This window comes from Tenrec ecaudatus, chromosome 7 (assembly GCF_050624435.1).
Source record: "Tenrec ecaudatus isolate mTenEca1 chromosome 7, mTenEca1.hap1, whole genome shotgun sequence".
Classification (NCBI taxonomy): domain Eukaryota; kingdom Metazoa; phylum Chordata; class Mammalia; order Afrosoricida; family Tenrecidae; genus Tenrec; species Tenrec ecaudatus.
This window is the reverse complement of record NC_134536.1, coordinates 46,329,292-46,355,382: the sequence shown is the minus strand read 5'-3', so window position 1 is coordinate 46,355,382 and position 26,091 is coordinate 46,329,292. Positions and strand designations below refer to the sequence as shown.

General features: G+C 42.0%; 1 protein-coding gene across 1 annotated transcript in view; it reads left to right on the top strand.

Annotated features, from left to right (window-relative positions):
- The window catches only part of NKAIN2 (sodium/potassium transporting ATPase interacting 2), a 1,177,559-nt gene that overhangs the window by 946,361 nt on the left and 205,107 nt on the right, over positions 1-26,091 (top strand). Inside the window, exon 4 of the mRNA XM_075554606.1 lies at positions 25,833-26,033. Within this exon, the coding sequence (XP_075410721.1) occupies positions 25,833-26,033 (201 nt within the window). The remainder of the gene's footprint in view (positions 1-25,832; positions 26,034-26,091) is intronic.

Below are 26,091 nucleotides of genomic sequence, written 5' to 3'. Positions count from 1 at the left end.
TTAAGTCCAAACAAATAAATGTCAATTTAGAAACTACACTAGAATTCCTGAGATACTCACCCCGGCGCTGGTTACTGACTTTACCTAACTCTAAGGTTGATGCCGGTGAACCCTGGATGGAGACCAGTGGTTACTGAGGGATTGCGAAGAACGGGCTCTGCAGCAGACCAGGGCCAGAAAGGAACAGACAGGAGCACAGTGAAGGCTGGGTGTGCCACAGGGAGAGCGCCGTTCTAGGAATTAAAGCAAGGGGTATTCGTGACGGTGGAACCAGAACTCTCTGTCAATGAGGGAATGCGGACTCGGAGTGACCCGTGTGGGTTTGTGAGACGGTACTGTTCACGTGAGGAGAAAGTCCGGGCTCTCTCATGGGGCTGCTGATGGTTTCTCACTGCTGACTGTGTGGATCACAGCCCACCGTGGAACCCTCTAGCACCAGGGCTACCTGTAGTTCATGGTGGAAAGAAGGAAGGTTAGAGAAGGGTCAAACAAAACAAATGCCATGCCCTTTAGTCAATTCTTACACTGACCCTATAGGACAGGGTAGAGCTGCTCGTGTGAACTTTTGAAACTGTGGATCTTTGCAGGAGCAGAAAAACTTATCTTTTCCCCATGGAGCTGCTCTCAAACTGTAGACCTTGTGGTTACCTGCCCAGTGTGTAACCCACTGCACCACCAAGGCTGCTCATGAAGAGGGGGATAGGCCAGGTCAAATTGGTGTTTTGAAATGTCCACATTCAAAGACAGAGTCCCTGCACTGAGGATTAGGGCGGCATGTGGACAGGGTATAAAGTCTAGCACCTTGATGAGCGCACTGAAAGCATATCGAGACTGTGCTCTGCTTACGACGGGAATTGTCTTTCTAAAAGTGGTTAAGTAAGGCTTCCCAAGTGGGAAGTGACCCGCAGTGAAAAGGAAGATTCTTCCCATGAAAATGGTGATGGTGGTCGCTGGGTGGCATCGCATTGGCTCTCCTAAGGATCTTATGTGTAGCAGAAGGAAACGTAGCCCAGTTCTGTACCCTCCACTGCTGCAGCCCCTGTGCCAATCCGCCCCGTTGAGGATCTTCCTCGGATTGCTGACCCTCCACATGAACAAGCCGGACGCACTTCTCTAAGGACTGGTCCTTTCTGGCACAGTATAAACTAAGCAAGATGAAGTCCTCTCATCTTTATATCTGAGAAGCTTTCTGCCTGCCCTTCTTTAAAGACAGATGAGTTCGTTCTTGTGGTCATGCATCCTATTACAGTATATAAGAGGGTGAGGTTCAGAAAAGATTGAGTAAGAGGGTGCGACCATAAAGGCCTGCTTGGGGCAGATGGGGGGCTGGTTTTGCCACCAAGACAACACACCTGCTCACGCAGATATCTAAGTGTGCCAGTTTGGGGCAAAAAAATGGCATGCCTCTCTTGCCCCACACAGCTGACTCAACTCACCTCGCTCCATGTGACTTATTTTGTTTCCGCGAACAAAGAAAGACATGAAAGGACAAAAAGTTGACACAGCAGAGACAAAGAAAAAATGAGGGAGTTGCTGCCAGCCAACCAGATGAGTTTGAAAATGTTTCCAAGAACGGAATTGCAAATTTGACAAATGTATTAAGTGTCATGGAGAGTGCCTTGAAGTTTTGTAAAAAAAAAAAAAAAATTAAAAAGAAAGAAAGAAATAGAGCTTTGAAAAAAAGTTCCATTTGTGGGGTGGGCCATACCTCCCCATATATTTAAGATCCTTAAGATCCTCCAGAGCATCACTAAACTCAAATACTTATTTTTAAAAGTAACAATTTCTACTCTCCTTCCCTGATAGTCAGTTACTGGAAAAGGTGGTGGTTACCATCTCCGCCGAGCAAAGAGCCCTCTAGCGAATGATGCCCATGACGAGGAGCATGTCTTCTTGCTCCCAGTCTTTTACTCTTCCTGCCCACCCTCCCGACGTCGTGTCCTGTGACAAACAGACCACACAGGTTACCGGGTTACATTACTGAAGACAAGAGTGATAGCTATGAATTGTATGAATGCCTTTAAAATTTGCCTACACATGAAATTCGTTGAGTCTCCCGTCTTCTCTACTGTTCAGTAGTCTCAGACATGTTCACACATCTCTCTTCACTGAGAGTGATTAACACAGACTCAACTACGGAAAAATCAAATTATACAGTTAATAAGAACTAAAGCTTCAATCTACACTAAATGACAAGGTAGCATCAGGGAAAATTAATTACTGCATTGTAGACAGAAAGGAGTCAGAAGTGTCAGGTCTGAATTAAGCCTTAGGATTTAGAATAAATTTTAGTTACTTTATGACTGATTTTTTTAGCGTTCAAAGTTACTCAAAAATGTGTAGGCATATTTCATAACTGTAAGTAGACTTTTTAATATTCTAACTAGATCCAATTCTTGAGTTGTTTGAATTTTTCTCAAAATCTTTTCTGATTCACTATGTAAATTTAAGTCAGTCCCTCCATTCTAGCTGTGAATAATCACTGATTGGTGGAAAATTATTGAAATTACTCATTTTTTCACAAGAGCGTTAAGTGATTTTGACGGTCCTAAAGAGATACTATAAGTCCCTGGTGCTAGGATTTATATATAAGAGTCGTCAAATACAGCGCAGTGCAGTATTTCAGAGTTAAGGCCACTACTTGTCAGGGGAGGCTCTGTATTTACAGTGGGGCATGAGCTAGTCATGTACAGGCCTAAAATTATAGTGTAGTGTTCTACCTTGGTAGATTGATGGCCTCCGGCGCTTGCTTTTTTGTGTCTATCTAAGTGGTGTGGAAGAACCCAGGCAAGCAGACTGCCACTTCCCTCAGTTACAGTTGCTGGTGGGATTGGACGGCTGGCCTTTTCCTTCTCAGGCAAACACGTAAAGGAAACAGAAAATAATATGTTTTCTTGAGCTTCTCTCTCCTCATCTAGCGAGGGGATCGTTTTGAAGGAAGGGATCGCAGGCAGCATTCAACTTTCACAGGAATCCTTTCTATGAGCTACTGACAAGGGGCTCTCAAACATTCCTGCCACCAGCACCCGCGACTTCAGAACCCCACTGGGTCTATCTGGGGGCAACTCTAATCCTGAGGTGCCTTTGGGCCCTACCTTTCAGACAACCTCATCAGCTGCAGACACTTTCTGTGGCTAAAAATAAAGAACAAGCCAGGCACCTGAGGCTTGGCTTCAAGTAGTTGAAGGGAATTATCAGAATTCCCCTTAGTCTATTTTTCTCTAGACAATTTAACCCAAATTCTCTCAAGGTTCTTCACAGGAACTGGCTTTTCAGAGTCAGGGTGAAATTGGGTCAGTATCTGTTTTCAAATGCAAACCCCAAACCAGTGAGATCAAAGAACCTTAAAATATCCATGATGTGCGAGAAGAGACATTGAAGACAATTCCATGTGTTCACAGGAAAAAAAATAGCTTGTTATGTTCTCATTCCCCCATTGAGACCGCTTATTAAAATCTACCAATCACTGAAAAACACACATACTATGTTTCCCGCCAAGTGATTTCCAATTTCATATTGACTCTGCTGAGATGTATACGAGGTGATTGCAAGTGGCTCCTTCATTTATGACTATGAATGGTCAGATCTGAATGGAAAATTAAGCTGTTCTTTTTTTTCACAGGATTTGCTTAAATCACTTTTGATACTACAAAAGAGGGAATCAGAAATAAGTAGAAAGAAAACATTTGGTAGATAGTGTTTTCTTGTGTAGTCAAAAATAAAGAAAAGGGGAGTGTAAAGAAAGCAATTAAAAACAAACAAAAACCCTCTTTTCAAGAAAAGGAAATTATACGTGTATAGGCTGACTTCAAACTGCACAAAGGCCACGGAGGAGACGAAGCCCCAGGTCCATTGGCAGGGCCCCACGTCGATTAAGTCTCCAGTAATTCCCTCTGACCACAGTCCAGGGGGGTTCGTAGCATTGCCGTCAGACGGAGGACACTGTTAAATCGATAATGACAGACGGATGTGGTTAAGCTAAAATGTAACACCTTCCCATTGGATCTCCCTTTGATCCATTTTTAAGTTTTAGTTTTTAATATATCCTGCTTTCTTTTCTATTGAGACTTTTCTAAGTTTTGTCTAGCCATTATTGTGGATTTTGTTTGCTTCCTGTTATGTTTCGCATGATTTCCTATATCTGATATCCAGGAGATGTAAATAGAGAGAGCTGATAACTGGATTAACAATTACTTGGCCTAAAGGAATGCCAGGGGAGGTTTGGTAGGGAATGGGGAGTTAACTATGAAAATTACAAGCAGAAATGTTCTGAAATTGATTGTGGTGATGATTGAACAAGTCTTCTTAATAGGATTAAATAATTGAGCTGTCTGATATATGAAGTACATGCCAATATGACTGTTTTTAAAAACAGGCATTTCATAGAAGTTCACAGAGCAGATGAGCTTTTCTTGCGATCATGCATTTGCGTTTTGTTTCAGGACATGGATTGCAATCTCCACAATGTAACATCACTTATCCCATTTCTGCCCTGTTGCTTTCTAGTTCCATCCCTCCTTCTTTCCTAACTCTTCTGAAATTTATCTTTGCGTCAATATTGTCTTTTGATCTCAAAGTGTTGATTAGTCTACGGTGGGAATACTCCCCTAGTATGTTGGTTCCCCTTCTAGAGCCATCTGGGCTTGGTTAAAAATCGAGTCATTTCCAAACCTGGTAAGTCACTGAAAGTCCTATTCTCCAAGATTCTATCAATCGCAAACTAACTAGTAAGCCTAGATAGAATAGGCCATGATTTTGACTTTTGGTGCATTTTTCTCTCATTCTATCCAGGACCTTCTATCAGATGGAATTCCTTTCAAAGCAGTTGGTGGTGGTAGCTGGGGCCTGTCTTGGTCTACTGGTCTCAGGGTTGTAGAGCCTGTGACCACATGGCTCCTTAATTTATTGGACTAATTAGTTCAAATGAATCTTCCATTTTCTCACTCTCCTTTCTTCTAGACATGAAGGGATTAAGAGTTGCACCTCAGACAGTTTCTCAGAAACTTTAAATACCAGACTCATTTTTCACCAAAGTAGAATGTAGAACATAGTCTTTGTAGACTATATTCTGCCAATTGGCCTTGGTGTCCCACTAAGTTTTCACTTGCCTCCTGTATGTTCTACTACATTCACGGATTTGTTTGCAGCAAAGCATGTACAAAGACCCTCTATCAAACCTATAAATATGCACAATTCTGTCTTGGAGACATAAAGCCAGGGTGCTCCTTAGAAGCAAAGGTGGTGAGACTTCATCTGCAGTGCTGTGGCCAGATGAGGAGAGACAGTCCCAGGAAAAGGACCTCCTGCTTGGCAAAGGAGAGGGGCCGTAGATGGGTTGTCACCGTGACTGCAGCAGTGGGTGCAAACAGAAGAACGCTTGTGGATGGTGCGGGACTGGGCAGTGCTGTGCGCCCTGTGGCCCCCTATGCGGTGAACTGACTGCGTGGCACCTGCAACAAGCGTCCAGTCTTCCTTCCACGCTCGTCCAGCCCCTATGCCTGTGCCTGCATCTACTTGAAGATGAATGCCTTCTTTTATGTTGCTCTGCTCCAATTCCTACCCCAGGGCATATTCGTTTACATTTCTTGAAATGCATGCATTTCTTCTAGGTTTTCAAATTTGCCAGAGAACAGTTGTTAAAGTATTCTGCTGCTCTCATTTTTAGTTTCCTTCATTTTGTTGTGATGTTAATTTCATTTGTTTATTTTATTTGCATCTTCCCCTTGGCAAGTGCTTTGTCAATTTCATTATTTTTTTTTTCCAGGGAACTAATTGGTAGTGCTGCTTTCCTTTCCCTTTCTATTTCCTGTTTCCTTGGTTTCTGCGCTAATTTCTACATTTCTCCTGTTCTGATGATTGCAGCCTTATTGTGCAGCTCTTTTCATAATTGTTGGAGATATTAGGTTAAAGTGTTGATTTGGGCTATTCTTTTTTCATGTGTAAATTTACTTTCTGTTAGCATTGCTTTCGCTATATGTCAAAGGTATGTAGCATTTTCATTCGGGTTCAATTAAAAACAATTTTAATTAATGCTTATTTTATTACCAAGTACTGCTTAAGTAGGATGTTATTCAATTTCCATTTAGTTCAGTTTTCTTTGATCTTTCTATTGATTTCTAATTATTTAGTGCTCAGATCTGAGAAAATGCTTTGTGTGTTTCAATGTTTTCAAATTTTATAAGGCTTTCTTTGTGACTTGACATATTCTCTATTTTGAAAATTATTCAGTTTACACTAAACATATTTTATTATGCTGGTTTGGGATGGAGTGTTCTGTGTATATCTATGAGTTCAACTTGCTTGATCTTCTGTACCTTTGTTAAGTTTCTTTCTAGTTGTTTTGCTCCTCTTTGACAGGGTGTATTAAGTTGTCTATTGTTATTGTCAAATTGTCTATTTCTCTCTTTAATTCCATTCATTTTACTTATGCATTTTGAGGCTCTGTCATCAATAATGATGATGGCCTCTTAGTCAATTGACCCTTTAATCTTTTCATAATGCCCTTTTTATCAGAAAGGCTGGCTTTTACATTAAAGCCTATTTTATCAGAAATTGACATTGTCGCTTCTTCTCAGAATTGGTGGCCGTTAGCCTGATATTTCCCCCTGTTCTTTGATTTTCCAGTCTATTTTTCTCTTTGTGTCTAAGATGCGTCTCCTGAAAACAGAAATTGATGGATCCTGTTTCTGTTCATCCTAGCTCTCTTTTGCCTGGGTACATTAAATTCACTTATATTCAATACAATTAATGAAAGGTATCAATATATTATTATAATTATGCTGTGTGGATCTTTTTATGTGTGTGTTTCTGATACTACTGGATTTTCTGTTCCACAAAATTTTCTGTGCTGAGTTCATTTTGTTCACGGATTTTCGTGTCATTTTCTTAATTGTTGCTACTATAGTATTTAGTAATATTTATGATTTTTCTTTTTTATTTCGATGAGAAGGTTTATTTATGTTCTCTGAGGTTACCCTGAGATTTATTAATATCTTTCCCAGTTTAACACAGACAGGAAGGGACACTGTTGTTTTGCAATGGATCCTGTTGCTGGTGCCATCAAGCTGGTCTCCACTCACAGTGACCCCATATGCCTCAGGACTCCAGAGCACCTGGTCTTGATCCGCCCTCACAATTGTTCCTTTGTTCGAACTCATTGCTATAGCCACTGTGTCAATCCATCCCATTGAAGGCCTTTCTTTTTTAGCTGCCCCCACTTTGCCAAGAGTGATGTCTTTTTCCAAGAATTGGTCTTTTGTGATGACATGTCTAAAGTACAGGAGACGCAGTCTTGCTATCTTTGTCTTTAATGAGCTTTCTGATTTTACTTCTTCCGAGACAGATTGGTTTGCTCTTTTGGCAATGCATGGTCCTTTCAATATTTTTCCCACCCCATAGTTCAAATACATGGATTTTTCTTCAGTATTCCTGCTTAAATGCCCAACTTTCACATGCATGTGAGGCAGTTGCAAATACCGTGGCTTGCACCAGGCAGACCTTCATCATTAACATAAAATCCTTGCGTTTTAATACTTTAGAGAGGCCTCGTGCACGCGCAACAGATTTGCAATTCGTACTTTGACCTCTTGGCTACTGCTGCCATGAGCATTGATGGTGGATCCGAGCAAGATGAAATCCTTAACAACTTTTTAAATAAGAAGGACTAAATTGTGGCTAATGCTGAGGGAATAATTGTACCATTAGTAGAATGATTTTGGCCTCCATTCCTACCTTCATTTTTCTAATGCAAGAATAAAATGACTGAATTATCTCTTTGTTTTTCCATAGTTGGACTTGAAAGTTCTAAGTGTTTCCTCGTATATATCTAGGGAAAATAGCCTTCCTTCCTAAAGGAGACTAATAGTGGGAATGTTCTCTGTGTAGCTAATTGTTTTTACCCAGATAATGACCTGTCCGCCAGGACCCTGGGGCCTTTTCTCTTACAAAACTTGCAAAAAGCTTTATGGAAGTCATCCAAATGAAATAGGCACATGTATGTAGAGGTGTTTTATTTAGACTTAGAGCTTTATTTATATTTGTCTCCACAAATTCTAGGCAGTATTGATCGATGTACTTGCCAAGATAAAACAAGAGACAAAGTCAACCACTTTATAAAAAAATGTCTACCTCGTGAGAATAAAACACAGCTATAATATATTCTAAAAGCTTCTCCATCTGAATACATGACAAATTCAGTTCTGCTGTAAGTGCAGGGCACAATGAACTTCAGTTTCGAGTTGGCAAACCACTCGTGAGGACATGTCAAGGTCTTTTAGTGTTCGGTACGTTTCTGAAAGGCACTAGGAAAACTTTAAAAAAGTTAATGGTGTGACTTATGCGTCCACCTCTTGTTATTCTGGTGCATTCTCTTAATGGGGACGTTACAGAATACCAAGTTTGTTTGGTGGCTTGACTAAGTTTAATAATGTGGCCAAATAATTTCCTTGAGAGGCTACATGGCTCAGCGAGGAGAAAACCAAAACAGAGAGACAAGATGTGCGTGAAATCTAGTTGCATTATTCATTAACATACCATCATGAAGATACGTAGCCACCCCACTCTCTTCTGTTAAGCGGCAATCCCCTCCTGCAAAAGGCTGCTCTGGTGTCCAGGCATCCATCATTTTATTGTGTTTCATCGTTGCATCGTGCCTGGCTGTCGTAGTTCCATAATCTGATGTCACTTTGAGGATTCAGAAGGAAGGGGTGGAGTTTAGCCTGTCAGTTGGGTCGCAGCTTGATGACCTCATTTGAAGGCACAAAGGAGACAAATAGCTCATTGGAGGCAAGACACAGGCTCCCATGGAGACTCTCTACTTATGATAAGGCCAACTCCCTGGGCGACATTGCAGCTGACTACACTAGTGCCCTGAGCTGGAGGAACCACATAGCGCCCCCTGCAAGCACTGAGATGCTTACACCGCCACTGGATCACAAGACTTCCCACCCACTGGCCTGTGATCTGTGTTTTGGGAGTCTGAAGAGGACCTTGTAGATTGGTATCAGACATATGGGCTAATATCAGTCTTGTGGACTTGGCTGGCATGTTTTCTCAATATTCAATTGCTCTTGTGTATAAAGTTCTTTCTTATATGCATATGAGTATCTATGAATGTATTTCTCTAGTCTGCCCAGACTAACGCACTGTCTGTTCCTGCAGTTTTTACAAATTGAAAGTTCATGGCAACCCTTCATCAAGCAATGCATTTGGCACCACTTTCCAACAATGTGCTCACTTTTTATCTCAGTGTCACATTGGATAATAATATTTACATTTTTCACAATACTCTTGCACTCTTAAGAGATTATAGGATAGTTTAACCATAACTTTTTGCCTGTTTTTTTTAAATCATTTTATTGGGGGCTTGTACAACTCTTATCACAATACGTACATATATTCATTGTGTCGAGCACATTTGTACATTTGTTGCCATCCTCATTCTCAAAACATTTTCTTTCTACTTGAGCCCTTGGTATCAGCTCCTCACCTCCCCTTCCCTCTCTAACCATGTCCCTCATAAACCCTTGATAATTTATAAATTATTATTACTTTGTCATGTCTTACACTGTCCCGTGACTCCCTTCACCCACTTTTCTGTTGTCCATCACCCAGGGAGGAGGTTATTTGTAGATCCTTTTAATCAGTTCCTGCTTTCCACTCCACCTTCCCTCCATCCTCCCAGTATCACCACTCTCATCACTGGTCCTGAGGGGATCATCTGTCCTGGATTCCCTGTGTTTCCAGTTCATATCTGTGCCAGTGTACATCCCCTGGTCTAGCCTACCCATAACTTTTATATGCCCTGGAAACCCATAAAAGATCCATGCCTCCCTTTATTTTAACATTCACTTTGCTGAAATCGTCTGGAAGCAAACACACCAGATCCCCCAGGTATGCCGGAGTCCTAGATCCTGAAGATAAACGTCGCCGCTTCCTTTCTGCATCAGATGATGGCTTCGTTTGAAAACTACACCTAAAAGATACACTTATCTTTTTCAGAAGGAAACGATGTATTCAGATTTTAGCGCTAAATTGTCTGACATTATCTCACTCCATCACTAATAGTAAGGCTGTTTCAATCACTGCAAAAGGACTCTGAAGGCCACCATCAGTGGCCGGTCCCTTTGGCTCATCTCTGTCTTTATATCATTTTCCATCTTTCCTGTGAATTCTTTCCTTCCAGGCGGTGAATTGAAGACATGAAACAAGCGTCAACTCTGTTAGCAGCTCTGATATCAAATTTAACCAAGAGACACTTTTGAACTACAGATCATATGCGATAGGACTCTTCTCTCCCTCCTGTCGACAAGCTAAAATCTTTGAAGCCAAGCACAGATGCTCCCCAAGTCAGAATGTCTGACGTTGAGAACATGATGCTGTCAGGACCAGACCTGGGCTATACATTGAGGCTGCAGAATGACAGGCAGTAATGATGGAGGACTACGGAGGAGTACATTTCTATGTTCCTTAAACGCCTCTGAGCTTTCAATATTGTCAGCCACGCTGTGACTCTGCCGATTAAAAATACACATAAACGTGCTTTAAACACAAGTGCAGGGAAGGCCTTCACGTGAATGCTGAAATAGTAATAACATCTCGGGAAATCGCTAACTGTTCTTTGCCTCACTGAGCCCCTTGAGCGAATGCAGATCACTTTCCAAAGCTCTTCAACAGGAAAAGGAACAATCAGGAGATGGGAAAAGATACCTGCGGGGAGGGAACAAATGGGAAAGCGAGAAACCAGCAGGACAGGCTGCCGATGAGGCTTCCATGCATGTGAAGCTACAAAGTCAGTGAGAAGTTGATCTTTCGTTATGGTAACCAGCTGAGAACATTCTGCCTCCGCATCTGCTCTGAGGGTTGGGGAAGAGCCGAGAACACTCATTTCACCAAACTTAGATCCCAGTCTGAGTGGTGAGTCCTAACTTTAGAAGTTCAAGGATAAGTAAATAAAGACTTTGGGCATGCAGGTTCGATTAACATTAACAAAGCAAGGAATCTTCCAGATTCTTTACTTTCATCTCCTCTTTTTCTTCCTTCCCAGAACACCACAGGAATCATGGAAAAGTAGCTTGTTCTGCTCCAGACACAGAATCTCTCTCCAGCTGCCCATTGATAAGCTTCTCCGGAACAGCCACCGTGAACATATGGAGGCTTTCAGAGCCTTTTACAAAAAAGACAATGAACTAAAATAATAATCACTTCTTAACCACTTTAACAAAGAGGTACTGGGCGTGCCATTTCTACTAGGAAAAGTACTGCAGAAATCGTCAGGCAGAGCATTTTTCCAAAGGGAGCATCTGAATCGTTCGTGTAAATGAAGAGAGCGACACACGTTGTTACTGGACACTCTTCAGGGTTTGTTAAAAGTCCAATTTTTGCAGCAATTTTCAGAATGCAGAAAGTGCAGACTAGGAATGGAAAACAGAGCACTGGGCAGGGCTCAAAAGTCCATGGGCTACAACGTAGGAAACTAAAACAAGGCCAGATGACTGTGTTCCGGCAAGAAATCACTAAATATTTCATTAAATAAGTAAAGCGTACATGCTCAGTGAAGTCATCACTGCATCTCCTACTCATGAACTGTGCACAGTTTTAGATTAAACTCTTAGTAAATCTCAGCACACGATGGGGAGGAACCCCTTTTGCTTTGAGGCTGTGATGTTTTAGATTCGAAGCCATTGGCCTCATTGTCCGTTTTAAAGCAAAGTTGTGGTGTCATCTGTGTTCAGGGAAATGTCTGTGCGCACAAAATCTTGTACTGAAATACGTTCTTGAATAACTAAGGACAAGAATTAGAAAAGCAGTGCTAAGATTAGCTGTAATATCATACCGATTATCCATAATCAGTCAAAGCCCAACGTTACCCGTAGTTGAGGTTAGCATGGGCACCAAGTATATGTTTGATAATCTAGCTATGCTCAGCTTCATCACGCAGCAGAACTAATCTCTGGATCTTGAACTTGATAGATATGAATTCCGTGTGTTCTAGGCTGCGTTTCTCCCTATGCAGTATTCATTCAACCTGTTAACTAAAGTGCATTTTCAATTTTGCTTATCTTCTTAAAAACCATATTTCTCAGCTCATCTTTCTGGAAACTTGAGCAATACGACTTGCGTTCACTGACTTTTGTAGATTGCCAGGATAAATTTAGCATTAGACTTTTTACATGTAGAAGCAGGTTTGCATGGATATGCACCTGTATTAACAGAGAAAGCAACTCTATTTAAGGTTAGAATAATAAATTCAACAGCAGGAAATAAGCCGTGAATAATCATCGTTTAAGAATTTTTCCAGGGTTTTGTACAAATCAGTATCCAAATGTAGATTTGGAAGTGAGGCTCCTGTTGATAAAACAGACGAAATTCTGGGCATCCTCTAGTCCACTCGTGTCCCTTTAAACCTGTTGCTTGCGAATCAATGATCAATCCCGGAAAAGGTGAGTTTGACTCCAGAGACGACCTGACCCACCCCAGCCAAGGAAAGGATTCCACCCGTGTTCCCAGCTACTTCGTTCTGTGTTAGAGACTAAACACAGAGGCTTGTATAAAACACTACGACTCATGGTACATTTTGATATTTGTTTCATTCCATTATGTGCACTTGTTGGACAGCCCTCTAACCCTATCACCGGAGTTCTGTTTGTAGAGGGGTTTCCACTGTTCATTTTGTCCCATTCTAAACATGTTGAAAGCAGTGGTCCAGATGCTGCCTCCCTGGACGTGGCTGAGATTCAGGAGAATTATCTGGCTAGATTGAGGTCAAGCAGTTAAGATTAAGCATCTGTGTTACCTCCTTATACAGACTAGGGTGGAATTGAGCTCCTGTACTAGTATGACCACATTTCTCCTGCCCTCTTCAACCCCGTCCTACGGAACAGTTGATCATGTTTGTCTTAGCACTTGACTGTGACAGCGGTGATGTCCTGTGTCTAAAAGCCCCCAAATCAGAGTCTGTCATACAGGTATCTCTACATCTTACTCCAGTTAAGCTTTCCAAACTGATTACATAGTACCGCTGACAAACCTCACATCTCATCAAAATACCTTGTTGGTCTTTAAATATATAACTTATTGGTCTTTAAATAGACAACTACTGATCTCTAAGTATACAAGGCCACCATCTAGCTCAGTACTTTGGATTCTGTGCTATGTGTTAAGGTACTTGAAAGGCGCTCCTAGGTAAGGTGAATGGTTCCTGTGCTCTGCTAATCCTGAGGTTGACAGTCTGTTTTCACAGAGCACTTTAGAAGAAAGGCCTGGTAATCACTTGCCTCAAACACGTGCTACAAACTCCAGAAACCACAGTGCTACTTTGATATACATGAAGTCTCAATGACTGCAGGGAAACTGGTTTCAGGTTTTGCTTAAAATGACCATATCCCTGCAGCCTGGGGCCTATTTCAGCCTAAGCTCCCTTCAGGGCCAGCTAACATCCCTTCCCTCTAGGAGGACTTATCTGAGGCCAAAGGATTCACCATCTTTGAATTGTTGTGCGCAGTCTGCACCACTGATCAGGTAGTTATCAAATGCTTCTTTCTCTTGTTACCTTTTATCTTTGTTGCTTGCCTTCCATAAGAGATTTGAGCCTATAATGCCAGGGCTCACATTTTTATATCCAAATAAACCCAAACCCATTACTATCCATTTGATTTTGAATCATAGTAACCCTCTAAGATAGAGTAGAACTCTCCCAAAGTGTTTCCAAGGCTACAATCTTTAGGATGCAGACTGCCGCATCTTTTTCTTACATAGTAGCTGATTGGTCCATACTGCCAGCTCTTCAAACGCTGCTGCCAGGCCTCCTTAAAAGGATAATGAAGTTATAGAAATCAAGCACACATACTTCATATTTTTCAACCATGACTCAGAACTTCTCACTCACATTCCACCTTCAAATCTGCTTCATAGTCCCCCCCACCCCGGTTTACTAGCAAAACAGTCATATGTGTATACAGTAGGTTTTTCAAATGCCAAAAGCCATGAAAGTTAGTTTTAGGTTTGATTTAATTTCTGACATGTTACTATTATTCTAGGTGAGAAAAGACATGCCAACTTCATCTATAATTTAGAGAGACATGTTTATTAAGCTGTAAACAGGACAAAGACACATCACCAGGATGAGGGAGGCCACAAAGGTACTCCACGGTTCCCAGAAGCACAGCCACTTCGATAGGACGAGGCAAACAAAGGGAATTGTTCCCAAATCATGATTGGGGAGTTCCATTTTGAACCAAGGAGATGCTTTGTTCCAAAGACCTTCTTAATATTTCTACAGATATTTACATTTGTAGAGCTTTGATAGTTACTTGAACATGCAAAATGAATGAATAATCCGTGAAAATTGTCAATAGCAATAATAATGCCCATGTGAAGGAGCACCGTGCTTTCCTGAAATTTTAATTTGTATCATCTGAAATTTTCTTTTATGAGTTGTGCTGAGAAATGGCATTAACTTCATTTTGCAGTTGAGGGAAATGGCAGAACCACAGGAGTGGGGAAGGGGCCATGACTGAAAGACACCACAAGTGAGGATTAGAAAAGTGTACAAGATTGGTCCAGGGCACTCCAAGCAATGTGGTCAGGCTAGGACCCCGGACTATGGGACGCTCCCTAGTCACTGCCATACAGTGGATTCTGACTCATTTCAACCCCACAAGACAGGGCACAACTGCCTCAATGGGTTTCTGAAATTGTAACTCTTTATGGGAGTAGAAAGCCTTTCTCCAGCAAAATGGGAGGTACTTTCAAATGGCCTGCTTGTGATTGTAAGCGCAAAGCACACCCAGGCAAGTCTCTGAAGCAAGGCGGCTGCCCCTTCCGGGCTGGTCAGGAGATGGGTAGAACCCGCTGTCAAACACTCAAAGGTAAAATTTTCTCATCGCTGCCTAAGGGTCAGAAGAACTCAATGGAGGCTGAATCTACAGAGAGGCTCAGAAAGGGATTGAGGGCTCCCTCTGTGAATCACCGATTCTGCCTTACACTGGCCCTACAGCACAGAGCAGAAATGCCCCGAGTGGTTTCCGAGGTCAAAAATCTTTGTAGGAACAGAAAGCTTCATCTCTCTCCTGCAGAGGAGGTGGTGGGTTTGAAAAGCCAGCCTTGCGGGTAACAGCCCAATGGGAAACTCGCTCTACCAGCCAGACTCCGTCCTGTGAACGATTTCACTGGCCAGCAAGTCATCTCTGTCTCCTAGGATGAGTGGCACTGCCGCTGTGGGCTTCCGTGGCAGACCTGCGGGTGTACTGGGTTAAGTGTTCGGCTTCTGCCTGCAAAGTCAGCCGTTTGAAACCAGAGTTGCTCCATGAGAGACATGTGGGGCTATCTTCTCCCATAGATACTCAGTCTCCGAAACCCTACTCCATTCTGCTCTGGGGAATTGCTACGTGTCAAGTAGTCAAGTAGCAACAACTCAAAAGTTAGTGAGTTGGGGTTTTTTTTTTGGGGGGGGGGGATGTGAGGTTCTGAAACTATCAATTCTCCCTCTGAGCAGCTGGAGGTGTCAAACCATTGACCTTGGGGTTAGCAGCCCAATGTGTAACCCACCACGCCAGCAGAGCTCATAGATCCTATGAACATTCTTTTCACTCATTGGAAAACATTTAAAAATACTAATAAATGCAGATTATTGGTGGAGGAATTTTCTTGTGTTGGCCTGAATACATACAGCCCCTCTTAGAAATGTTTTAATGCTGAGAACAGCTTTCATGCAGAATATCAGACCCTATGGTTTTGAAAAGTGGCATTACCAATAATGGGGCCCTTTAATCTGAACTTTTTGAAGACTTATTAAGACAGATGACAGTAACATAAAGTTATAGTATTGCTTTGCTTAGGGTTTTTGTTGTTGTAGTAACTGAAAATAGAATTATGAATTTTTTTAGATTTAAAAGTTTTCCTCTCACTTTCTGAGCCCTTCATCCACAATTCCACAATCTTGAGTTCAAAATTTCAAAATATACTGAAATAAATGTAGTATAAAGCATATCAAATTCATAATTCTTCTGTTGTAATGAAGGGATTATTTAAATCTTTCTATTGTTTATTTTCTAACCATAAATTAATATATTTTTGTAGTTAAAACACTACTTATGTACAACCAAAGACACATTCTGTTTCAACATCTACAGGCAAATAGATGAGAGATAGTACCCAGAACCTTCCATCCAACGGAAGACAGTTGGACATAAATACTTACTTGCATTTCATTTCATCCCAATATCCTACCAAAATGATATTAAATGATAAAAATAGTTACAAATTCATAGTGCAAAGAGAGTGGAAAACAAGACATGTCAATTATCTTTCAAGGATAGAAAATGAATGGAGAAATGACAAGTGACTTAGCAGCATACCAAAAGGGGGGGCAAGCCTAGAACTTATGAATATACAATATACAGATTTTGCCTATAAAACCCTCTGAAAGTCAAGGTATAAAAAAGAGGGAGTGTGCAAGACTTTGGAGGCCTGGGTAAAGTCACACTCACTAACATCAAGGCACTCCCAGCGAGTGATCCTACAGGACAGAGAGGGCTTGCTCTTGTGGGTTTCGGAAGCTGCAAATCTCTACAGAAGTAAAAAGTCTCATCTTTATCCCAGTCATTGGTCGGTGGGTTCCAACTGCTGGCCTTGAAGTTAGCAGCTCAAAGTATAATCTGCATGGTAGCTATTGGCCAGATGTCTTTGTACAAGAGGGTGAAATTAAAATCTGCCAACACTGAGCAAAAGCACCAGGCTCTGCCCACTTCAGTTCAAGAATGATGTGTGGTGAATACTCTAGAAGAAGACTGGAACCCGACAAAGTCCTAGGATCCCAGCCCCTGCTATGGAGTCCATTCACACAGGGTAGGACTGCCCCTGCAGGTGGGACCTGTGGAGTGTAGGGGGCTGGGGGTGGGGTGTTGAATTGCTAGCCTGGAGATTAGTGCCCAACACGGAACTAAAGACATGAACCACCACGGCCTAGGGCCTAGACAAAGCCCTGCAGATCCGGCATTTGAAAGGCTCTTCCCACCCCACAGATGTAGAGGACAGGAGCTGGCTGCACCACACACTTTGCATAAGAAGCAAACGATCATGCGCAGTTCTTTGTGTGTGATTGGAAAGGATAAGGAGCTCACCAACCTTTAGTTAGGGCCCCATCTGGAAGTCATAGGTAAAAGCCGACGTAAGAGAAAGTTTGCATGGCTGCCCGTCCCTTCCAGAGGCTGTTTCTGCTCAGAATGATCTTTCCTCTCTTTGCTACTTGACTTCATTTAGGACTCTATTCAAAATCAAAATACCAAGAGCCTTCTTTTCTTACCGTAATATCTAACCCTGGGTTCCCCAATTTTCTGGTCAATCTATTTCTTTAAATGACATTTTCCCCATTACATCTGTTACTCTTAAGGCATTTTAATGTGTGTGCATCTTTATTATCCCCCCCCCCATTCCTAAATGGACACTCATAATGACAGAGAGGTTGCTTATGGAACAGAAACAGACAAATGAAAAACAGTGCATTTGCATTGAGTAGATTCTGACCCAGCAACCCTATAGGACCGGGTAGAAGTGCTTCCGTGTGGTTCTAAGGCGTAGAGACTCTGGGCTCAACTTGTAACCCACTAGATCGTAGGACTCGCTACAGAATAAAAGAGACCCTTGATAATTTGAAGTACTTTAAATGTATTTTTCTATTTATTTACTTAGTGAGACTAAGTAACTTGGAGAAAACAGAAGCAATGTAGAAAATGTAGTTTGAACACATAGCATAACAATACAGAGAAAATACATACTATTAAGTCATAAATAGTTTTAAAAAGATAGTTATAAAAGGCAACATTTCAAACGAAATTGAATCAATCCTGATTCACAGTGACCCAATATGGTAGAAAGACCTGCCCCTCTGGGCTTCCTAGTCTGTAAATCTTTATGGGAAGGAAAGTTTAATCTTCCTCCTTCAAAAAAAGCAACACTTATGGCAGAGTAATTTATCCTAAAAGAACCCTAAGAGCATGGCGGGTTAAACATTGGGCTGCTTACAGCAAGTTCAGCAGTTCGAAACCACCAGCTACTGCAAGGAGGAAAGTAAGGCTTGTACTGTCATAGAGATTTACAGTCGCAGAAACCCACAGGGGAACTTCTATTATGTCCACAAGGGCATTCTGAGTCAGAATGGACTCAGTGGCACAGGGTGAATGAGAATTTATTCTAAGAGTTTCAAAATAGGAAGACTAGAACAAATAGTTCAATTTAAGATGTGAAGTATTGGTAAATAAACTCTCTAAGAGAATAAAGACCTGCTAGAGGAGCAATAAGAAAGTTAAGAGGCCAAACTTGCATTCAGATGTTTGACCTACAGAAGTTCTTGCAGTCATAGAAATGGCGTTGTTTTTGTTGTTAGGTGCCATTTAGTCAGTTCCAACCCATAGCAACCATATACACCACAGAACAAAACACTGCCTGGTCTTGTGGCACCCTCCTAATAATTCCTATAGGAGAGCCCTTTGTTGCAGCCACGTTGTTAAACCATCTCTTGAGGGGTTCCCCTCTTATGCTGTCCCTCCACTGTACCAAGCATGATGACCATCTCCAAGGACTGGTCTCTTCTGACAATATAACAAGGGTGTGTAAGTTGAAGTCTTGCCATTCTTGCCTCTCAGGAGCATTCTGGCCTTACTTCTTCCAAGACAGATCAGTTGGTCCCTTTAGCAGCCCGGGGTACCCTCCATGTTCTTCTCCGGCTCCACCATCCAAATGCAGCAATTCTTCTTCAGTCTTCCTTTTTATGTTAGACAGGGCTCCCTAGAGAAACAAAACCAGAGCACCTAATGATTTTATACCGCTAGATAACATAAGAAATAAACAGTTAATCTATAGAACAGCACAAATGGCTCAGCGCAACTCACTTCCTGTGACAGCTAATACACTGGCAGTCCTTCAAGTCTTGGGGGCCACTGGGTAGTCCTCTGCAGAGCAATTCAGGCTATCCTGGCACAGGCATCAAACAGCAAGGCAGGTCACCGACAGTCAGCCAGGTGACAGAATCCGACAGTCCCTAGCTCAAGAGATGTATGCTCCAGTAGCATGAAGAAGCAGGTCTTAAAGGAACCACAAACTACAGCGACACAGTCGATGGGTTAGGTGTCCCACAGGTAGTGTAGCTTGCAAATTGAGGCAGAGAATAAGCTAAGGCAGCCGCACACTGGTCCAGTGATCAAAGAGCAAGAGACAAGAAAGGTGAAGATTGTGGAGCCATTTATCTCTCTGCCCTTCGATGAACCCCACATGTGTTCATTGGCAAGGTTGGCATAATAAACCTACCTACCACACTCATCCAATGTCCAACTTTCACATGCATGTGAAGCAAGTGAAAATACCACCACCTGAGTCAGGCATAGCTTGGTCCTCAAAGTAACACCCTTGCTTTTCAGTACTCTAAAGAGGTCTTGTACAGCAGATTTACCTTATGCAAAGTGTCTTTTGATCTCTTAACTACTGCTTCCATGAGCATTGATTGTGCATCCAAGCAAGAGGAAATACTTGACAACGTCAACCTCTTCTCCTTGCATCATGATGCTACTCAGTGGTCCAGTTGTGAGGATTTTGTTCTTCCTGACATTGAATTGCCATCCATGTTGAAAGCTGCAGTCTTGATCTTCATCAGCAAGTGCTTCAAGTGCTCCACCCTTTCAGCAAGCAAGGTTGTGTCATCTGCCTATCGAAGGATGTCAATCAGCCTTCCTCCGATCCTGATGCCACGCTCTTCTTCATATGCTCCACATGACCAGTTGATAGTCTGCTCCCCAGTCGGCTAGCCCTCACCTGTTTTGAGCTACTGATACTGAGCTTCCCCATTGTGTCTTCCCACAGATGTAGTCCGTTTGATTTCTGTGTATTCCATCTGAAGTCCTAGACACTATTAGTGTTGCTGACCCAAAGTAGCTGCTACGAACAAATCATTGGCGATTGAAATGCCAGTGGGATTGCTTCCAACTTCACAGCAACATGCAATCCACCACAGTCTGGCAAACTTACAGGCAAGTGGTGGACAGAAATAATAAAGGGAAAGAAACAAAGATGCAGTGCAGAAGATTTTGTCAGACAAAAAGAACAGGCTCTTGAATTGGGAGGCTCATGACTGCTCTAAAACCAAAAGGGTAGTAGGGGGCGGGGGGCACAGGCTCTCAAGTCCCTGCTTCAAAAAGAAAATTTCTATGTGGATTGATCTCAAAAACATGATTTGAAACTGAACTAAGTTGATATATGTTTCTGTTTTAAAAACTTAAAAAAGCTCAGCATTTGATCTTATTAATGAATGTGTAAATATGTGCTAAAACTATAAGAACTTGCATGAAATATTAATATTATGATGGAATGGCAACATCATTGTATGTGCATAAAATTTTATTAAAAAGTAATTTCCATGTTCATTGCAACATTATTCACGCTAGCCTAAAGTGGAAGCCCAAGTGTTTAATCAAAAATGAATGGATAAACAAAATATTATTTATATTGTACTAAAGCTTAAATTCCGAGAACTCGGTTTTCTGCAAGCTAACAAGAACCACAAAAGCCCAAATTCAAGTCGCGGCCTCCATTAAATTCTTTCTGATCTTTAACCAGGAAAGTGAACTCGTCTTGCCCTCAGGCCGAGTGCATGAGAAAGTAGATCACCACCACTTGCCTAACTGACCCAGGGCGAGGCATTGGCTCCCACAGGCTTACCTGGATGTGGCATGGATGGAGATCGCCTTACCGGAGTCCCTCATAGCCATGAGTCATGCCTGATTGCGTTGTTCAGAGGGCTCTGGACCAATACTGAAAGTTTTTCTGTCTAGTGTAATGTGCACATCCCACTCCTGGTCTCATTCCCATTTCTATGCTCTTGTCAATCATGCAACGATGAACGGAAGCTGGATTGTAGGAAGAAGAACGTGGCAACAAGACTGGGGGAAGGCTTACAGCCTGCGATATGCAGATGACACATAAAGTGAAAGTGAGGAGGACTTGGGGCACTTGCTGGTGAAGAGCAAGGATGGCAGCCTTCCGTATGGATTACAACTCAATGTGAAGAAGACCCAAATCCTCACCACTGTACAGTAGGTAACATCATGATGCATGGAGAAAAGATTGAAGTTATCAAGGATGTCCTCTTGCCTGGATCCACCATCACTGCGTGTGGAAGCAGGAGTCCGGAGATCAAGGGCATGTATTGCACTGGGTAAAGCTGTCACACAAGAACACTTCATCATGTGTTGTAAAGTAAGCATGTCACTGTAAGGACTAAGGTGCACCTGACCCAAACCGTGGTATTTTCAATTGCCTCATGTGCTTGTGAAAGTTGAACTATGAATAAGGGAGACCAGAGAAGAGTCAAGGCATCTGAATTGTGGTGCTGGAGCCGAAAATTGAAAGTACCATGTGCTGACGCATCTGTTTGGGAAGAAGCATGCAAGCAGGGCGAGATTTTGTCTCATGGTCTTTGACCCTGGGTCGGAAGAGGCCAGTCCCTATTGAAGAACATCATGCTGGGAAAGTAGAAGACCCAGGAAAAAGGGCGATTGACACAGTGGTGCGACAGCGGGCACAAGAAGACTAGGGAGCGCGGCACGGGGCTGGCAGAGTACTGGTCCCTTGCACACATAGCGGCTTTGAGTCAGAACTGATGTGATGGCCTCGCCGACACCACACTTGTGTGAAAGCTCCTGTTGCTGCTCCCTTGTCCTGCTTAAGCCAACAGGTCTCTGGACACTGGGCAGCCATTGCCGCCATGTGAAACTAGGCACTCTCAGCCATGCTATGTGTCTTTGTCTCGTCTTCATCCTTAGAGCCTTCATAAATGTTCTCTGTACATTTTCTATGAGATTGAAAGTCTCTTTTGCACCCTAAAACGATCTGTACAATGAAAGTGTTCCTTCATAAAAAGGGATGAAGCTTCCATACATGCTCCAACATCATATTTTCTGTATCCCCATAAAGATGAACTAGAGTTGACGAATGTGTTGAGACAGTGATGTGATTTATAAGTACTGGGGGCAGGAAGGGGGAGGGACTGAGGAGTTAGAACTTAATGGCCACAGAGTTTCTGTTTGTGATGATGCAAAATGTTGAAAACAGTAATGGTACCAGTTGTACAATATTGTGAATCTGATTAATGCTATTGAGTTAAAAACAAGGAAATAGTGAAAATCACAAATTTTATGTTGTGCATATTCTACCTCAATTAAAAATATCACCTCGAGCAAATAAGCACTAAAAGATTTAATAAAGCTGGATGGTAAGAATAATGAGACTGTACTAATTTCTTTGATCCATGCCAATACTTTTGAAATATTTCACTTTTAAAAGCAAGTAGAGGCAACATGCAGAAATAAGTAGAATGGCATTATTTTTAATGCAAGAAAAAATACTGAGACTTTTGAACAGTATCATTCGATATTACAAGGCAGTTCCATGTGAGAAATTCCTACACAATTCTTAGAGAGAATGATCTTCAACCCAGAAGTACATATCCAGCAAATAGCCAGTCAATTGTCCGAAAAGAGGCAAACACATCTGACAGAAAGCCATTCTTTTTCTCTCAAAGAATCTAGTGTAGATTGTAATTTTCAAAACAAGAGTGGACACTGAGTAGCAGAACTTTGTGATTGAGAGCCAGGACCCTCGGGATTCAGCTGATGGCATAGTGCATTACACCCTGAGCCACTAACTACAAAGTCAGCGGTTCAAGATTCATCGGTCACTCTGAGAGGGAAAGGTGGGCGGTTCTACTGTCTCCTGTCGGTCACTCTGAGCCAGCACTGACTCGGGGACAATGGAATGGAATGGTGCTGCTGGTGATGGTGCTGATGGTGGTGGTGTGTCTGGGTGGTTTAATGATGTTAAGTGAAGCTCGCTGACCCATCTGTGTATCCAGCACATGGAGTCTAAAGGGAGCAAAACAGGTAGAATTCCAGGCCAGAGGACTCCAGGAAAAGGAAAGAAAAATAGGCAAAAGGAAAAGGACTGTGAGGAAATTGATCTTGAATGTGTCCTTCAAGTTCTATTGGTCAGTTTAAGAAAAATTAATGGAAGATATAATAGAAATATATGCCATAAAATTAATTAGAAATTATTAACTCAGGAGAAAACAAAAAAAGTTATACAAGAAAGGAATTACAGTCATAATTCACTACTTGGCTCAGCCATAAAAATACTTATGCAGTCATAAATTTTCATAATATTTACATAACCAAATCTTGGAGAAAATTACTCAGAGTGATAGAGGAGAAGAGAGGAACGTATGCAGTCTAAAAATGCAAATACATACCTTCCATAGTAGAATTCAATAGATAATCTTTACATGATGGATGCATAAGCATCAATATGAGGATAATATTTTCAAAATAAAAGTAAATACTTTCAGAAAACAAGTTTTAAAAATTAAAAGTAGATACCATTTAACAGAATAGTAGTAGGTAGAAAAATGTGGTTTATTAAGGCTATTTTTTATTATCAGATTGATGCCAACTGTAATTTTACAACTATGTACATATAATTAGTATTCTAGATAAAGATAAAACATAATATAAAACGCAAAAAAAGTAAATGTCTGATATCATGAAATGCAGTAGTTATCATCCAGACCAAGGCACCTATTTTATCTTTAGGGGTTGTGATTCCCTATATTAGAAAGAGAAATTGTGGTAAAGAGATACTTCTTTAAATTGCTCTGCTATCTATAACTCCCACCACATACATTTATCCAGATCTTTGAAGCTACCACCCAAAAAAGTGTGTGCAACACTAATAGATAATGATTGGTCAGTTTTAGTTGCCTTTTTCCTGGTTATAAGAGAATACTTCAGAAGCAAGACAAGGGAGAATCCTGGGACCATGAAGGAAGAAGAATGCCCAGCAGCGTACATTCAAAATCCTTGTTTGACGCGGTGAAGCCTGCAGACCAGACCCCATGCTACACAGAGGTCAGCAGCCGAGGCAAGGGGACCATGCGGCAGGGCAGAGACTCTGAGGCAAAGGATTGAGCTGGCTGGCTTCCTAGGCCAGAGAGGCTGAGGTCAAGGGATTGAGAGCCTGAGGACCAGAGAGAGACTTGTTTGCTGGGTGAGAAGGGGCGGTGCTGTGGACCACTGACTACATCCTTAGTGAATTAGGATCCTGACATGTGTTACCTCCTTAACTTCTCTAATAAAACCCCGGGGTGGTGAGTATTGTCTGTGAGTTCCGCGTGAAGATTGCAACCGATAGTTGAACTCAACAGAGAGGCAGAGTGTCTTTGGAAGAACGGCTGATGTCCGAATAGGAAAAGGAAGGATGCAGAGTGAAGTCCTGTCTGACCTCTGTCTCCTGGCAATAGGCCTTGGGCTGGTGAGGAGTGGACGCTCGCTCTCCCTTTTGAAGTCAGAGGAGGCCATGTGCTCTCAGGCCCTTTTCTCAGAAACTGAAGTCCCTTCCATGGTCTATTATTTTTTTAAAGTACAATTCTATGACAATGTTCTTGAAATTTCTGAAAAATTTAAAAGTCACCCATATACTGTCATGATTTCTATAATTATGGAATTGTAATTTTTCTGTGTTTGTAAGTTTCATTCTCTTAAAAGGTAAATTTTAGGAAAAGAAAAAAATGTTCATGGACCATGGTATGTCGCTTGCTTTGTTTTGGTTTTGACTCTGCCCTCTGTCTCTCATTATTTGAGATAGTCAGCACTGCACTCAGTGTCCAAATGAGGCCCTTATTTGTGTTGCTGTTTCCTGGAATGTTCGATCTCATCTTTATTTCTTGGTTCTGTTCATTTGCCCTTGTCATCACGGTATGTGCACTTTAACATGATAAGACTTTTAAGAATTGAAATGATTAGCAATCAATATCTCTGATCACCATCACTATAATGCATAGCAAGTCAACCAGTCTCGATGCTTATCAGAAACTCACTCTGCAGGTTGGCGAAGCAAACCTTCAGTGTCCCCAAGCCTTGAGAGTTTCCCAGGTTGTGAGACTCCGTTATGAGGTCTGTAGCAGTCTCAGGCATAGTGGGACAGGGACCTAGCTGAGCCAACTACGTCTTACAACCAACAAGCACAGTCTCACTGCCAGTTCTCCGGCCGTGGTCCCTGTGCTGATGGAGCAATAAAGGCACCGGCTACGATTTTAATCTCAGAAAGTCTGGATATTCATTAAATGGAAACTGTGGTTTGTCATGACTTCTGATGAGAAAGGCTGGTTTAAAAATTCTCAGCACACCCTTGAGCTATATACAGTAGGTGCTCCCAGGCCCTGTTCTCTCTGGTTTGTTCCAGGTCTGTCAGTCTTTCATCTCATTGATCACTCTTTCCTTGGTGACGTGTACAATTTAATGAAGTAACTAAGTTATTACATGAGCAAGAGTCTGAGGGAAAAAAAATCCTTTCTCATGACTCCCCCACAAGTCTACTATAGTTCATCCTGCTGCCACTGATTACAATACATGGTAGTCTTCTTAACTTTGTGGCTACTCTCACATAATAAAAGCAACAAAAACAACAACAACAAAGCAAACTGAACTCACTGGAGTTCCCCGAGTAGTCTGTATTCTGAAATTGGTATTGTATTATTGTTGTCTGTATTCTGAAATTGGTGTTGTATTATTATACTCAGTCAGGCAAACTTCCAGGCATGGGATTCATAGACACAGAATTCTCTGGTAAACTGGTAGTTTTCCTTACTTTCTATTGGCTTGTGGAATACAACATGGAAACGAAAAACAAAAACCAACCCCCACCTTTCCAAATGTGAAAGTCGAAGTCGGTCATAATACACAAAAGGACTGATAGTCATAAAGTAATTCTCATCCTTATCAATTGCCTTGTTGCAGGAAACAGACCTTATCCTGACTTTCAATATTTCAATGCACCGATCTTGGTGGATGGAGAATGGACCAGGATGTACGGTGACGTCAGTGACGCCTGCCCCAGACTGGGCCCCAGAAGACCATCGCTACATCACGGTCTCAGGGTGTTTTCTGGAGTACCAGTACATAGAAGTGGCGCACAGTTCCCTCCAGATTGTCCTCGCAGTAAGTGTTCTCAGCCAACCACTCGCGCTGTGCCGAGAGCGGTGCTCTTTCGTGCCAG